This window comes from Mytilus edulis, chromosome 12, assembly GCF_963676685.1.
Source record: "Mytilus edulis chromosome 12, xbMytEdul2.2, whole genome shotgun sequence".
Taxonomy (NCBI): domain Eukaryota; kingdom Metazoa; phylum Mollusca; class Bivalvia; order Mytilida; family Mytilidae; genus Mytilus; species Mytilus edulis.
Genome location: NC_092355.1, coordinates 54,101,776 through 54,118,972, shown reverse-complemented (window position 1 = coordinate 54,118,972; position 17,197 = coordinate 54,101,776). Strand labels below are relative to the sequence as shown.

Genomic DNA, 17,197 nt, shown 5'->3' with positions numbered 1-17,197 from the left:
TACTTTTTTGCGAATTTCTCGGACTTTACCCGATCAGACAATACTCGGAATTCACCTAGACCTCATTAAGATTTGGACAGAAAATCAATAATCAGCTGATTGCATTTTATAGCTATCGACAACAAAGGACTAATTAATAAAGGTGTTGATTGAATTGATTGACAAAATGATATGGTTAAATGGCTTCCGCTAAATGTCACATACAGAATTTATTTACCACTTTGCGACACACGTGTTTGAAGAACTCTTTGACGTCTCCTCTCCTTTTAAAGATAATTTATAAAAGAAAGCAGTTGTTGTGGCGAAAAATGTTCAAAAGCAAGAAAAATCTGCGATTTAAAACTTTAATTATCCTTTGACTTTAATATAGGTAATTGATCAGGGAGACTACTTTAAAGTCGTTTGAGTGACACACGTGTTTCAAGCTTAGTTTTACGTCTCAACTTTTTCATTTACGATGGTCAAGAAAAGAAAACTGTGGTTATGAAGAAATCTATCCAAAAGGTTGGGAACAACCCCTCGAATGAGAGTAGCTCTTCAATGTTATGACCACATAAAATGAGGGATCAATTTCATGTGATAAAAGCTTTTCTTTTGTTGTAAAAACCACTTCTTAGTACAAAAAGCCACATCAGTATTTTTCTTTTAAAGAAACTTTCCCTACGAACTATACTGGTATTATATAATCAAAACATGGCCATTAATTTTGTTATATTCCAGGACTTATATCTTCTTTATTATTAAAAGTAAAGTGGCCCCCTCATTTAGAAAAGTTGTTTAAAATACATGCAGTGAATATAGTTATGTTACTTGGCGAAAAAAATAATAAAGTGGCGAAAAATATATTGTTTTGGCGAAAGAGGTGGCGAAAAAAATAATTGACCCAGGGGAAACCCTGATGTTATCTGTAGTATGTATTCCATTCATTATTTGTTCAGATGTTCTCGACTCGTACATTTTCGCTTTGTCAAGGAGAGGTAGAGAAAGGGGGAAAGCTACTTCATAAAATGCAAATTTGCCTCTTTTGAAGTCAGTTAGTCACCAAGTGATAGGTAGATAACTTCCAAGAAACTGGAAACATTACATTGGTGGTTTCTAAATAAAGGACCAGGTTGGAAAAGTAATGATAAAAATCTGCGTTTTTACAAAATTGAACGTCAATGACTCAGAATCCCTAACTATTCGACATTGACCACAATAGCGTAGCTATGATTGCACAATCGGAAAAATTACGGAAAAATTGTAATGGTTGGCATCTATGCAGAGGAAGCAACTCTCTCTTTTTTAAACGAATCATCAATTTTACCTATCATGTTCCCAGGCCCTTGGATCCCTCCTCCTGTCGTCTCTTCTTTCATAGTCGTTTCTTTCACGCCTGAACTTATCTCTTCCCTTACGTCTATCGTACTCATCATCACTATCGCCCATCTTATAAAGGATTTATCTGAAAGTAAATATATAGTTAATTGTATTAATGTTTTTTATGGTAACTTCTATATTAAAGTGGTATTAATCAACAAATTGGCAGTAAATAAGATTAAGCTTGTCTTACAATATGTAGAAGTGTCGCCAAATATACTATTGACATTTCCTTACTTATTGGCAGTGATAGGGAAGGACGTGCGCCCTGCGCCTATAGCGCATATTGACAAGAAATGGCGCATACAGTGACAAATGTAAGGGCCCACATGGCGCACGATATTTTTCACTTCGTTTTGAAACGTTTAGATATCTTCAAATGAATTGCCGATCATGTTCCGTGCCGCCATGTGTGTGTACACAACTGTGTAATGTTCCTCCAATAATAGCACTATATATTTTTGGGACGTCTCGGGTGTTTCGGCCTAAATTAAAATATTGTTTGTTTGCCCTTTTCCGACCCTATGTTTTGAAACAGGGTAGGTAGGTAGGTAAAATATTTTATTTTTTCCCCCAAAAAAATAACTTGGCTCGGTATATTTTTTGTCATGGGTAGGCTGGTAGGTATAATATTTCATTTTATAGATACAAAATCTGCATAATGCCATTTTTGTCTGTTTTGCTTTTGCAAATAAGTTTTCTGGGACTATTAGTTTTGAAGAAAAAAAATATCACGTAGAATAGAATGTGAAGCTAATTCATATGCACTACTATTTTGTTTTCAAATATCAAAATATAGAGCTGAGCCGCATATCTTCAACGTTTATATGCCTGGAACTTTAAAGAGTTTGAACTTGCACTTATGTTCTACATACCTTGAATGCTTACCTGTAAGAGATAACTTTGTACTGGTAAGATATGTCCGGGCAGACGTACATTACTAGTAGAAAAAGTCCCTAAAGTGTTTAAAATTTCGTGTGCCTTTGTTTCCAATAAAAATGCTACAAGACTTAAAACTCAATTGTCAAGTATTTTACATCGCATTTATAAATGATCTGTATGGAAAACTTGGCGATTTTACTGCCAAATATTCTCCACTTTACAGGGTTTTGTCACCTTTGGTTCATGTCAGATATAAATAATATAGCGGCATCGTTAACATAATCATCCTGATCTGCGGATCACAAAAGGCCATCCCTCCATAGAATACAACGTCCGTTTACAAAATAGTTTGTACACACGTTGATAATTTTGTATCAAACAAACTTTTTTGTAAATAAACCCTGCTCTTCAAGTATAAAGGTACAGAGTAACGTACGTCATATCATGATTTCAGGAAGCGTTCAACATTGATTTCAAGCAAATGCTTTGAAACTTCAAATGCAACTGTTCATGTCAAACGCTTACGTGATACCAAACGGACTTGACCTTTTACGTTAAAGATAAAACCCGAGGATTCCGTTAAAAAAGTTTTGAGTGGGAAATACCAATATAAGATTTTTGGTAGGAATGAAAAAATAAAATAAAATAAAATCTTGCTGGTAAATACAAATAAAAGATTTTCAGGCGGAACGAATTTATAGGGTCGGTCGGTAAAGGGCAAACAAACAATATTTTAATTTAAGCCTTCCCTATCATAAAAGAAACATGTGATTTAACGTCTCGGTGTTTTCCTATTGTAATAATGGAACCATGTGGTCTAATTGATAACCCGAAAAATGTAATTGACCATCATTCATGATATATTTTTTTTATAAACAACTTTAAATTTGTGAAATTTGGCTAGTACAGACAAGATTTAACTCTAATAATAACATTTAGTTAAGCTTTCTATTATTTCGATTGAAGAACCCCAAAGACTTTTTAGGAATATAGTTTTTGTCTCCATAAAAGACGCTTAAGGTTCATGTGGACCCTATGGCTAAAATAGCCGTATTTTCACCTCAAAATTTTCTCTCAGTACAGGCAAACCTGTGCATCTGGAAAAGTTTTAAGGCATAGCATGCCCTAGTTTAAATAGAATTCGAATGCATTGTATGAAAATCAAATTTAGAAAATTCATAACTCAACTGGATTTTGCCGTACACTTTTTTTCGTCTCTGCAGAAGACGATAAAATTAACAAACAGTTGAGTTTACCTTGATATGGTCCACTCAGGTACACATTTTAAATAACCAATTATTGGCAGTTATCTATTGTCCATCTAATGTCCATGTCAATTAAAAATGCTCACTTTAATTTTTACCTGTGGGGAAGTTCTCAAACCTGTTTCCCAACTTAGTTTATTTTGGCACCTTCTGGAGAAATGAAAAAAAGTGCACGGCAAAATCCTGGTAAGTTTTTACTTTTCTAAAACATAAAACATATTTAAAATTCATTTATCTAGGGCATGCTATGCCTGAAATCTTTTACAGATGCGCAGGTTTGTCTTTACTCAGAGTAAATTTTGAGGTGAAAATACGGCCATTTTAACCATAGGGTCCACATGAACCTTAACTGTCCTTGTCATTTTTTGGTCTTTGGCTCGTTTTCACATTGTAAACATGACTTCAGCGATTTGTTGTTATGTTCTATGAATTAATGGTACTTTATACTGTTATTCTTGTCACCGTGATGAAGTTATGATAATACAAGAAGTGCAGAGGAAATGCCTGAAATGTCCTCTGATACGGAACGTCTGGAATAAGTATGGTATCGACGAAGACCCAAATTTAATGTACAAAAAAACATGAACATGAACAAGGCAACAGTACCAGTTTAAACATTGTAATTAAAGGTTGACTTTTAAAAATATTGTTGGGGTTGGAAGAAGTTATTGTATATTCATTGAAATTGAAATTACAAAATCACAGGAACAATATCCATGATTTTATTTATAAAGGTAAGTATCAACACCTTTGCCAAAATATACTGATATTTTATTTTTACAGAAGTCAATTCAAATGGCCCACTCATTTGACAACATGGCTCATTATTTTTTAAAATGGCCCATTGAATTTATTTTTGAGGGGCCCTGGGCCCATAGTGAAAAAAACCTTCCAGATCACTGTATTGGTTGTAAAATGTACCTTCATTTTGAAATTAGAATAAAGAAAAATCTTTCAGTTTCATGGCACAATAAAGCAGTTCATGCAACAAAATTGGTGAATGATATAACTATGTATGCATTGCACAGGGAAGTAAATGCAAACTTGCAGTTGGTGTGTAAATACTTTGCACAATACAAGCTACTTGAGTAGTTCGTTGGAGAACTGATATTGCAGTAAATTGGAACCCAAAATGGCCAAAATTAGGGTGGGTCTTTTCACCACCGAACACTGCAGAATACCCCAAAAAACGCCAACAACTAAGAACAAGAGGCTGTCACAACGACAGCAAACCGGATTTATTAATATTTATTTGTGTCCTGGCAATATCACAAGAACCATTACTGATGAATGGTGAAAGTGAAAATCATCAATATCAAATTTGACCTCCATTTTGTCATCAGTATCAACATATTAAAATTTGAAAAGCTTAGATTGAATGGTTCATGAGTAAATGCAACAAGGTGAATGGAAATGCCATTTTACAATCTTTCAAGAACCATAACGCCTGAACGGTAAAAGTCAAAATCGTCATTATTGAACTTGACCTCTATTTTGTAATCAGTAACAACATATAAAAATTTCAAAAGCTTTGGTTGAATGGTTCATGAGAAAATGCACGGACACGACTGGAAACACCATTTTTCAACCTTTCAAAAACCATAACTCCTGAACGGTAAAGGTCAAAATCGTCATTATTGAACTTGACCTCCATTTTGTCATCAGTAACAACATATTAAAATTTGGGAAGCTTTGGTAGAACAGTTCATGCGTAAATGCACGGACACGACTGAAAACTCAATTTTTCAATCTTTCAAGAACCATAACTCCTGAACGGTAAAAGTCAAAATCGCCATTATTGAACTTGACCTTCATTTAGTTGTCAGTAACAACATATTAAAATTTTAAAAGCTTTGGCTGAACAGTTCATGAGTTAATGCACGGACAACATTTGATTGCCGCCCGCCCGACTGCCTGACTGCCCGGCCGCCGTACATCCCCAAATCAATAACCGACATTTTTGTCACAAAAATCCGGTTAAAAACTGTGATATTAAACAATTAAACGATAGAATAAATAAAAATATGTATATTTTAATCAATTTTTAGATTTTTATGGGCATAATTTTTATGTTTAGGTAGCAATAAACAGTTAGGCAAAAATATTAAAATTTGCCCTTATAAATTTTACCATCCCCTTTTCATTGCTTTCTTGCAATATCAAGCTTACTGTTTGTGTCATATATGGGCATATGTATGTAATCAGAATCTTCCATAGATTTTATATCATGTATATCCAGTATATTAAATGGTAAAATATAATTTCTTTTGGGTGTATCCATGGCAACAATCTGCATTTATTTGTTATAAAATATTGCAAAAAGGGGGGAAAAGATGTCACATATTTCCCCAAAATTTGGCTAAAAGTAGAATTTCAATCGCTTGAAGTAATACCTTTTCTGAAACTGTGTACATATATCATTCAGCAAATCCAAGGAAAATCTCTTTTATCTCATTTTTTTGTAAAATTGCGTCAAAAACTTCGTGTGGAAAAAAAGTGTTTGTAAACATTACATTAATTTCTGGACCGATGGCCGGTCTAGCTATGAAAATACGGATTGTCAAACAGAAAACAGCCCATAAAACATGTAAAATATAATCTTGATGCACTTATAAACCACCTTTGAAGTCTAAATTAGCACTCAGCTGTCTAAAAATGAATTTTATTACACAATAACTTTCCTATTTGAAAAATCCACAGGGGCCAAAATGCGAAACTAAACTCCTAACTGTGTATTGCTACCTTAAATCGATAATCAATATAAGAAAAAAAACGTCTCCGGATTCATCAAATTTTTGGATTACATAGTGTGTGTTATTAAAATATATATTCAAAATTAGTGATCAGATCTCCTTTCATCGGTTAGATTTTGATATTTGTCTCTTTTTCTTATTATTGGAACAACTATGCTATAGAACAGATAGAAGAAAAAAATGGAAAACAAATATTTTAGGTGTCCATGGGGGGTCTGCAGAGTTTAAAAAGTAGGGTGTTATAAGGCTCTTCCTTTCTGTTTTCAGTAGATATTTGGACTTTTAATCTTCTGATTTGTTGAATAAATAACTTGAATATTATATTAAAGTCACATTTATAACGATAAAAGACAAAATAATAAACTTTTAGGGTGTTCGGTGGTATTCCGCGGTGTTCGGTGATGAAAAGACCTACCGGCCAAAATTATGCATGATTCGATAAAAATGAAAATAATCTAAAGAAAACTCTAATGACATAAAGAAATAATTTTCTAACTCATGGCTGGTTTTGATGAATTTATTGATAATCATATCAATCATCAGGATTGGCTTTAACTGTCGAATTTCTCAGTTCATACAAAAGGAACAAAAACTGAAAAAGGGCAAGGTCATTTGCCGAACCATGCGAATGGCAATAATTATCAAATTCATCACATTACATGGGACTGTCTTTCATTGCAATTGATAAAATAATGGATTTTAATTTGAAATGTATATTGTCAAACAGCACACTGTCTTTTGATCACAAAGAAAACCACAACTTTAGATGTCACACCTAACGCTTACCTCGCCGCTTTGTTATGAATGTAATAATTGTGGAAAAAGTATGGAATGGCAACGAATTCCGGACGGAACTTTTGAAAAAAATAAATAAACCTTCTTAAACCTTGTTTGTGAATCAAAAAAATCCAAAAGAATTAATTTCTGAATAAATAATTCTGAATTGTTACATATTGCATTACAATATCAATCTATGATTTATTTATTCCGACTTACAATCTGTACCGGAATCACATAGAACTCCGTCCTCGTCTTAATTTAAAATAATTTTTTTTTATAATTCTGTTTCATTTAGATGTTTTATAACAGCATAAATTAGAGAGGTAAAATAAAGAAAAAAACTTACATTGACAAAAAGATTGACGTGTTTTTTGGTTCAAAACATTATCCACTATTCTCGGTAAACATACTGGAAACACATGAAAAATCGAATGACAGAGAAATCCAGAGCATCAGACGACGATAAGTCGCCTGAGATGAAACAAGAGATGCCACCAGAAAAGCCTGACGAAGTCAAAGTGTTTGGTTGGAGGTTCAACAAAGCTGTTTTTGTCACTCACATCAATATTTTTTTGTATTCAACATGTTTCTGGATTCAGACAGGCACATTGCCGGTATTTATTTTATATTCTTACAGGTTGAATGGCCAAGAATTGTGGAGCCAATGTTTCTTTTGTATTAAAAGGAACATACTGCATGTCAATATATAGGACATACATGTAGATTTGAAGATTATGATTGATATTTCTCGTTTCCATAATTTTAGAAAATTTTGATTAGGTTAACAATAATATGAGCCAGGCATTACCTGTAAATGGGGACGACGTCTGTATGAATTATTTTTTTGTAACTTAAATACAGACCTTCTAAAATTCAAACTGACCACACGCACGATACACGCACGGTGAATGCACGATACACGCACGGTGAATGCACGATACACGCACAGTACACGCACGATACACGATACACGCACGATGAGCGATGAGCGTTACACGGAGGATTAACGCAAAATGAATGATGAATGATGAACGCACGATACACGCACGATGCACGATGAATGATAAATACACGATACACGCACGATACACGCACGTTGAATGATTCATTGACGACTGAACAACGAATGCTTTTTACACGATTCTCAAAGCTATTTTATTTAGAATAGTATTTAAAATGGATATGCATTTTCATTAAAGGCAATACTTGTAGCTGTTTTGCCGATACCACCATAATAGATAATATGCTATTTTGCCAGCTCAGATTCAAATAACTTAATTAAAGTCGGCTATTTTATAGGCACCGGAAATATTTTTGAACTTGGACAGAAGCTCATAACAATCAAAATATAGTGTCTTGATTTTGTTCAGCCTCAACCTGAGAGTTCAAGTTTACGGCAAACGAAGGCGAGACATTGTGTTCCGCGAAACTCTTACTAATTATATTTCATACAGTTAAAAATCGAGATTTTATTTTTATGCATACAATGTCCGACGCATTATATCTACAGAGAGTGACTGGTTCTAGAAATTATTTTAACTAATATGTTTGATATAATTGATTGCAATAAATGAATGATCTATGTATTTTTACATGTTATATATTTTTTCACTTTGACGGATACATTTTATAAACGATTATATATGTATATATCTAAAAAATATTGTAAGCTGTTTTCGTTTTCACTACAAGCATAGCAGAAATTATTTGATTCTTTTATGTTAACATTCACTGCAAATTTTTGTAGTTCTGTACATATATACTAATCAACAGGACATATTAGGTTATAATTTCACCAATAAATGAGTAGTTGAACAATCTTTAGAACGTGTCGGTTTTTCCTTGATATTGCCGAAAATCAGTGATCCGACTGACACAAGCGAACTGACATACATGTAACACCTGATTAAACAATCATAATTTCTTTTTTTAAGTTACAAAATTCCTTATATTATCCATTGTTATCAGAATCGTATGTGTTAATTGAGAGCAAAAGATATTATTTTGTCAGAAAAATTTTATTCGTACAAATTAATTAGAACTACCTAAGAAAATGACATTTACTAAATAATTAGAAAATTTAAACATTTGTAATACCAAATACTTCATTATATACTTCAGAAACGACTTTTCGTCCTGAATATGCATAAAATGTTTGCCACTGGACGTTTAAACAACCACTGAATAATCAATTAATCAAATTTTGATCTCAGTAAAAATGACTTCAACAATATAAGACACAATTGGTGTCTGTTGTTTTTTTTGTAAATTAAACATACTGAATGTGTTTATATTCCTTTCCAATTTCAAGTATGTAAGAAAATTCATACATATTTTCAAACATCTTAGCTGACACTTCAAATTTCTAGGAGGTGAGATTCACGGGGTTTTACCTAAAACTCTTTGGGAAAATGCAATTTTTGATTCCAATTTGAAACCTAACGGTAATAGATATCCCAAGGTTTTTTTTAAATGCATGTCTAATTTGATAAGGAGATTTGAAAAATCTATCTCAATGGTAGTTGAAATTATTCACTTGCAATCATTTTGTGTCCGTCGTTGTCTTTCATAGGTGTATCCACTGTTTGCTGTTCATAATCTGTTGTTTATGGCAGTCAGGCCTCGCGATTTGATTCCAAAATTTAAGCTCCTACTTAGGTAAATTAATGATCATTTATAGGGGAGGGGCTATTTTTCTCGATGCAAACATTATTTTCCTTCCTGAAAAAAAAACCAGCTTAACAATTTTCTATATGTTTTCATTAAATCATAAACCGATGCATATTAAATGATTTTTTAAAAATTTAAAAACATATTTTTATGGTAAATATATCTAAATGTCTGGGTACTTTTCCTCTCTAAATAATTATTTTTTTTTTTCATTTTTTAAGGTAATAGTGTTATCAGTTATGTAATTTGACACGTGTCTTTTAGTTCAGTGATTTTCGGAAAAATTAACGAAAACCGGCACAGGCATTGTTCAATTATTATCAGTGATCTTTTATTGATTAAATTTGAATATATGCATTAAATATCAATCTCAATCTAGATAAGAAATTTGTTTACACTGCACATCACTCTTTTAGTCCTTAGTAGCGTATTATAACATATTAGTGCAGTTATGAGTCCTAAGCCATGTTTAGACGCACCATTTTCTGCTCTTTGGTTGGATTGTTGTCTCTTTGACACATTCTCCATTTCAATCCTCCATTTTATTCAATTAGTTGTGATTCTCTTTATCTCTCTGTTTTATGTTTTTTCAGACAAAAACAATTCTCAGAATTAATCTAAAATAGCAGACATTAAACTCTTTCTTTTAAAAACTTTTAGCATTTTAACATTTTCCGAGATTTAACCATTAGCTTAATAGTATATTTCCCTTTTTTTTAGAAATTTGGCTTGATACCGTATGGAGATTTTTGTTCCAACTATTATGAAGAAATTAACGACTTTTTTTAACTAGATAAATATTTAACAAAAATACCGTTTTTTCTTAAATCAATTTCTTTTAACAAAAATCAATTATTAACAAAGAATTGTTACACAAATATAGGAAGAACCCAATTTTGTAACGAAGATATTCCTTATCTCTTTACCGAAATCTGCATATCTTTATATTTTGAAACATAAAATGTTAAGGCTGTCTGCTCAAAGGACAGAAATGTCCAAGAAACCGAAATATTAAGTAAATGTCGAATAATTCAAACCCATTTGTCTTTTAAATTTAGCACATGAAGATATAATTTTTAGCACATATACACATGTACAAATTGATTTTGTTAAAAAAAATCACTGTCGGTCTAAAACTGTACCGCATGCCCATAAATGTCCTAAAGCTTTAAATGTCAGATCATGAGGGTCTGAATGGGGATTCAGTATTTCTGTATTCTATATTTTTAGGCAATTTGTTTTATAATTCGTTTTACCTTTTGCCGATCATTCTTTATTCCATATATTCTAGTACCTCATCATTTTCTTTTCCATTTGTCTGGTTATTTTTTGTATTCTTTATTTTTTTGTCTATAATTTCCTTCTATAAACCCCCATTCACACCCTCATGTATAATGGAAGACGATAAACATTTTAGTATACATACCACCCGTTGTCACTTTCACCTGACATACAAATCACATATTGTTATTACGGCCCGTTATTTCCACCTGGACACAGGACTTATATAATATATATATTACGTAATAATAACGGATGTAGTAAATTCAGTAGAAAATAACATGTATCAACTCACTGACTTCTTAAATGTATTTTGAACTGACAATTGTAAATAGTATTTTTAGTTATTTTAAAACTTAGAATGAAAATCGGGAATGTGTCAAAGAGACAACAACCCGAAAAGAACAATTGACAGCCGAAGGCCACCAGTTATATTTGCTAATGTTTTTGTTTCGAATAAGGCAAAAGCCATTGTATTTTCAGAAAATCTCTAAACGGGTAATGAGAGTTTAGTGACCTTGACTTGCTAACAGCCCTAGCACTGTCTCTAAACATTGTCGAATTTAAGAGCCTATATCAATTAAGGGATATGCTACCTAGCTTTTAGAGTTTACAAAAATATACATTTCAGAACCAAATTTTGGCTTCTTTATATTTATACCAAAATTGAGTTCAAGGCAGTATTTTGTCGAAGAGAACTATTACCCAAAGTGCAACATGCGAGAAGAAGTTTCATTTCCCTTATTGTTTTTAGTGATGTGACTAATCTTTCGAGGTTACGTCACGGAAATATATCTTAAATGAAAAGGTGCAACTGGGTGCATCCCTAAAAAACAAATTAAAAAAATGCTTTATATACTGATATTGAAACAAATATACTGCTCATAATAATTGCACATATGTAGACTTAAATTAAGATATCCCGTGTTTTATAAACCATCGCACTCCATTGCGCCAAAATCGTCAGCTTGAGTTGTTCGTGGAGCGTTTTCACAAATTCTGGTATTAATACTTTGTTGTTTCCAGTTAATCGCCATTTTGAATACGTGTTTTAAATATTTGCAAATGATACTTGTCCACACATGAACATGTTGAAGCTGGTTACGAGGTTTCAATACATATTCGTACAATCGTTCTTAAAGTTTTTGAAAATACGTGTTGAAGTTTTGATAACAAGAAAAAGATGTGGTATGATTGGGGATGAGACAACTCATCGCAAGGAATAAAATGACACAGAAGTTTTCACCATAAGTCACCCTACGGCCTTCAACAGTGAGTAATGAACACACCACAGTAATTATTTCATAAATTATCTCATACAATATGTTAAACAGACAATTTGTTAAAACAAAATGAGGAAATAAATCAATAAAATATTCCTGTTGATACTATCTTTTGATTGAAAAAAGCTTCTGTCCAAGTTTGATAAAAACCCAGGACAGTTTATGAATCTAATAAGTGTTTTAAAACTTCTTGATACTATCTTATGATTATTAACAAGCTTCTGACCAAGTTTAATAGAAATCCAGGATAGTTTAAGAAACGGTCATTAAAATTTCAAACACGCCGACGGAATGTAGAATCGCTTAGTCTCGCTTTTTCGACTAAAGTTGAAGACTCGACAAAAAACATACAAATCAGATTTCTTTCTGACATACGGGCGCACTACGCTTTTTTATACGCCCGTCAACATTTTGACGGGACGTTTTATGGTATACAAATGTCCGGCGTCCGTCCGTCCGCATGTCGCACTGTAACTTGAGAACCGCTTATCCATTTCATGAAACTTAACATACACATGTAGCTGTTTCTTATGATGGTTTTCTGAATTTACTCATATTTTTAGTGAAACCATTTGTATTTACACGCATCTTTGTCGGAATTAAAATAAAAACAAAACACTTATAAATATATATATTCCTTTTAAATATTTGAAGCATAAATCTTTTCGATACAATTGTTTTAAATCACTTAAAATAAAAAAAAGATCGTCATTGTTTAATCAGTTGCTATATACATATGTTATTTGGTACGTGTCAAACGGTTCATTGATTTTCGGCATATCAAAGAAAAACCGGCACGTGTCTAAATAATGTTGAATATCTCGTTTATTTATGATTATTTTTCTGTAAAATGTGAAATTTATGCATTAAATATCAATCTCTAACATGATATATAAAAATAATACATATAACAGCACTCCTTCTATTCCTTAGTGGCATTGTATAGTCAAAGCCTTAGTGCACTAAGGATTCCTTAGCAATGTTAAGACGTACCGAGAAAAAAAACCAACATGCGTCATTCTTTAATAATCATAGAAGGTTAACAGCTAGTTTGTTTCCCGGCCGTTATTGAAATTCTTGACAATACCTTAATATTTGTATGTTCCGAAGGCATACTGAATGTTTTACGGAGGGGACCAACCTAGTCAGTAACAACGTACTATTGTGAATTATTTTTTGGATAATAATCTTTTAGACATACATTAAAAACGGTGTCATTGATAGGCAACCATGAACACAATGAAAAATGAATCCGTGAAAGTGTTCCATGTTTATTCCATTCAAGTAAAGACTTGTTATGATAATACCATATATTTAACTAATTTATATAAAAAATAAAAAAAAACCAAAAAACAAGATTATATCTTAAACTTGTAAATCCAATTTCAAGTTTTAAAAGTTCCTCAATTTAAAATAATACATGATATATTTGCGTGATCTTATATTTGTTTAATTAAAATAATGCCTTCAAATACATGTAATGTTTATTTTTATTCAATTTTCCACAAAACATTTTAGCTTAGTTTAAATGAAATTCAGAACAGAGAATTCAAACACTGTTGAAGAGAATATACATATTCGTGTTAATTCGCCTCAGTTTAATTTGTTAATTCATGTTTGACATTTAACATTTTAATCCGCAATCCACATTTACCCGACAATCTTGTATATTGTATTTTCTCAATGAAATAACATAACGTGCATGTGACCATCAGAAACTAAGACAAAAATGATATTTATAATGGTATTAATCAAAACTTAAATATTTCGAAATATCTTAGTAGCATAGGAATTTGCCAAAATAAGCGAAGAATTATAATCTACCTAGGATTTACAACCAAGGATTTGTATAGTTTCTTTTCAATAAAATATTGTTGGTGTTTTTGGCGACTATAGCAGCAACATTGCCGTAAAAATATTAAATTTTCGCTATCTGATAATTATAGCCGCGGGTTAAAATGTTCACTAAATGTATATTATACTATAATGGGCATTTTAGAATGACATGAAGTTCATCTTCAATAGTAGAGCTACAACACATGTCATCTCGTGGACTTCTTTTCTTTCATACTTTCCAGTTTCTATTTTTTTAGTGGAGCTACCCCACATTTAAATTTTGCAAAAACACATTTGTTTTTAATTGACAGAATATTTTTAACAAATACCAGTTGGCCAACAGTATATTTTTAAGTCCATTTTCGCTCAGTTGAATAGAAATTCCAATTCTAACTCTTCTGTCGTAGAAATGTCCAGTTGAATAGAAATTCCAATTCTAACTCTTCTGTCGTAGAAATGTCAATATCATGTTATTGTTTGTACGTACAACATGTATCATTATATCAAAATGTGTCAGTCCCAGCCAAGATTCACCGAATAACCACAAAATCTTTACAGATGATAAAATATTTACACAAAAAGTCATGAATCTGTATGAACGTTATGTACGATGAAGTTAATTAAGAGTCTACAAGAAAGTAAGTATGACTGTAAATTTTATTTAAAGTCGGAACATACATATATATTATATATATATATACATATACTTTAACCGCTCTATAACCGACTATCATATAAAAACCGCAATGTATGAACGTTACACAATTAGAGATGAACGTTTCACAAATGCACGTTATCTGATCTACACAATTATACACGATTGACGAACGCACGATACACGGTTAAGAATGAATGATTGATGAACGCACGATACACGCACGATACACGGTTAAGAATGAATGTTTGATGAGCGCACGATACACGCACGATACACGATTAAGAATACACGATGCACGCACGTTACACGGAAAATACACGGAACGATGAATGATGAACGCACGATTGGTACACGCACGATACACGCACGATGCACGCACGCAACACGCACGATACACGACGAACGCACGGAATAATGGTCAGTTTGAATTTTAGAAGGTCTGTATTTGTTTAAAAAAAAACCCGGAAATACCGTAACGTTTCCGATTTTGGTTCTGTTGTTAGGGATTTAGTTGTGACGTTATTTAAATTATGACGTCATATGCAATGTAAACAAAGAAACGCTATCATCAGGTAACGTTTTTTCATATCAAGGAATTATTAAAAATGAAATTGGTATTGCGCGTTCCTTCCTATTTTATACTAGACTGATAAATATATATTTTACTCAAAAGTTTCATACAAACGAGACCGGAAAAAGGAAGAACATTGTACATTTCTGCACAGTCCGGGATTTCAAAACACGACAAAAAAAATTTGAACGATTTTGAGTTCATTAGTACAATGAAAAATTCGGGAAATTTTCCCGTATTTTTTTTTTATTAAATTTTCTACTGTTATTGGGGACTCCGTCCCCATATTATTGTAATTTTTGTAAAGTGGAAATAACAATCAAAATGCATTAAAAGTCATCTTCTTAACAGTTTAAAAAAAAAATACGGGTAAACCTTAAATAATCTTATTGAATATCAAAATCAGATCTGGTAATTATCTTGATGATATTTAGCTATATTTCTGGTTAGTGGGCGTTTGTTACAGTTTTTTTTTGTAATTTGGATATGTTTTTACTTGGTTTTCTAATACTTGTTGACAATGTTTTTCATTTTAGTAGCTAGAGGCCGGCTAGGCTTAACCAATAGAACACCAGTGTTAAAAGACAGGTGTTACCTCTGAAAGAGGACAAAGTCGATATGAATATTTATCAAAATAAAGTTTTTTGCAAAAGGAAAATAGTGACTATATTTATATATATATAAATACATGAAATATTGATTTTGACAAGGACACACTAAAAAAATCATTATCATTTAGAAAACAAAGCATAACCTATAAAAGACCCACATCTTTGGAAAATTACAAGGAGTCAGCTTGGGGTGTTAGCATCCAAACAGTTATCAACCAAAGTGCAATTAACCATACCCGTAGCCAGGGGGGTTCGGACGAACCCCCCCCCCCCCCCCTTGAAATCAAATAAGCTCTGTTAAAGTCATGTTTTGTCCAAATTGTGACTGTTAAAGTCGAGTTCATGAGTCCAACGAACCGCCCCCCCCCCCCCCCCCCCCCCCCCCCCCCCCTTGGAAATTCCTGGCTACGGGCCTGTTAACACATATTTTATCACTCTTAATTGCCTTGTCCGACTTGAAGGTAGTACAATTAAAGGTGATATATGTTTATGATCGTAATCTGGACTCGGGTGAAAGTTCAAAATTTAGGACATGGATTTACGATATTGAAACAAGAAAAATAGCATCTTGAAAATAATTATAGCGTTGCGGAAATTATTATAGCATCACAGGGAGAAAATATAACTTTGCAGTACCGCGACGCTAAGACGGCCTGGGGAGAAGTCTCAGAACACTGAAGGACTGAACAAAAAAAATTATTTACTGATGAGAAAATAAGGAGATGTCGGTATGACTGCTAATGAGACAGCTATCCATCAAAGTTCGAATGAAGTGTGTGTTATTAAGCAATTATTATGGTTATAGGCAACTACATGTATTTCATGTTAATTTCAAGGGACTATTTATAGGACTAGGTAACACTCAATGTCCCTTTAATTTCATGTTTTCAAATTTGTTTTCTGTGAATTTTCTGGTGTTCATTGAAGAATACTTGATATATAAATGTTAGATGTAATAAGTTTAATATTTAACCATGAAACAATGTTTAGAACAATTTGCTTAAGCAATTAACAATCAGTTAGAAAATAAATCTATATTCAGTACCAAGTATACATGTATTGAAATATTGAATCAAGATGATATAAGTTTTACTAAGGACTCAGACATTTGTTTTGTAACATGTAATATGTGTGCCGCAACATCAACTAGTTGACTCTCGTTTGCAATTAATTAGACTGATTTTAAATTCTTTTATGTATTCAGTATTTAACAAAGAAGCTTGGAGTAGACCCCTGTAATGTTTGGTT

General features: G+C 32.4%; 2 protein-coding genes across 5 annotated transcripts in view; one reads left to right on the top strand and one right to left on the bottom strand.

The window, feature by feature from the left end:
- The window catches only part of LOC139498811 (serrate RNA effector molecule homolog), a 34,790-nt gene extending 27,664 nt beyond the window's left edge, over nt 1–7,126 (bottom strand). For 2 of the 4 annotated variants that reach the window (XM_071287368.1, XM_071287370.1), the window contains exons 1-2: nt 7,046–7,126; nt 1,307–1,444 (exon numbers count right to left, since the gene is read on the bottom strand). In XM_071287368.1, coding sequence (XP_071143469.1) covers nt 1,307–1,428 — 122 coding nt within the window. In that variant the 5' untranslated portion in view covers nt 1,429–1,444; nt 7,046–7,126. Of the gene's footprint in view, nt 1–1,306; nt 1,445–7,034 lie in introns of all 4 variants that reach the window. The other 2 variants (XM_071287369.1, XM_071287371.1) reach the window with 2 other exon arrangements.
- Nucleotides 7,127–7,379: 253 nt separating this feature from the next.
- Nucleotides 7,380–17,182, top strand: LOC139498817 (solute carrier family 22 member 18-like; the record flags this gene model as incomplete). Its single annotated transcript, XM_071287376.1, is given in 2 exon segments — nt 7,380–7,653; nt 17,154–17,182. Coding segments are annotated over 2 exon segments (224 nt in total), but the record flags the coding sequence as incomplete, so codon positions are not given.
- Nucleotides 17,183–17,197: the final 15 nt, after the last annotated feature.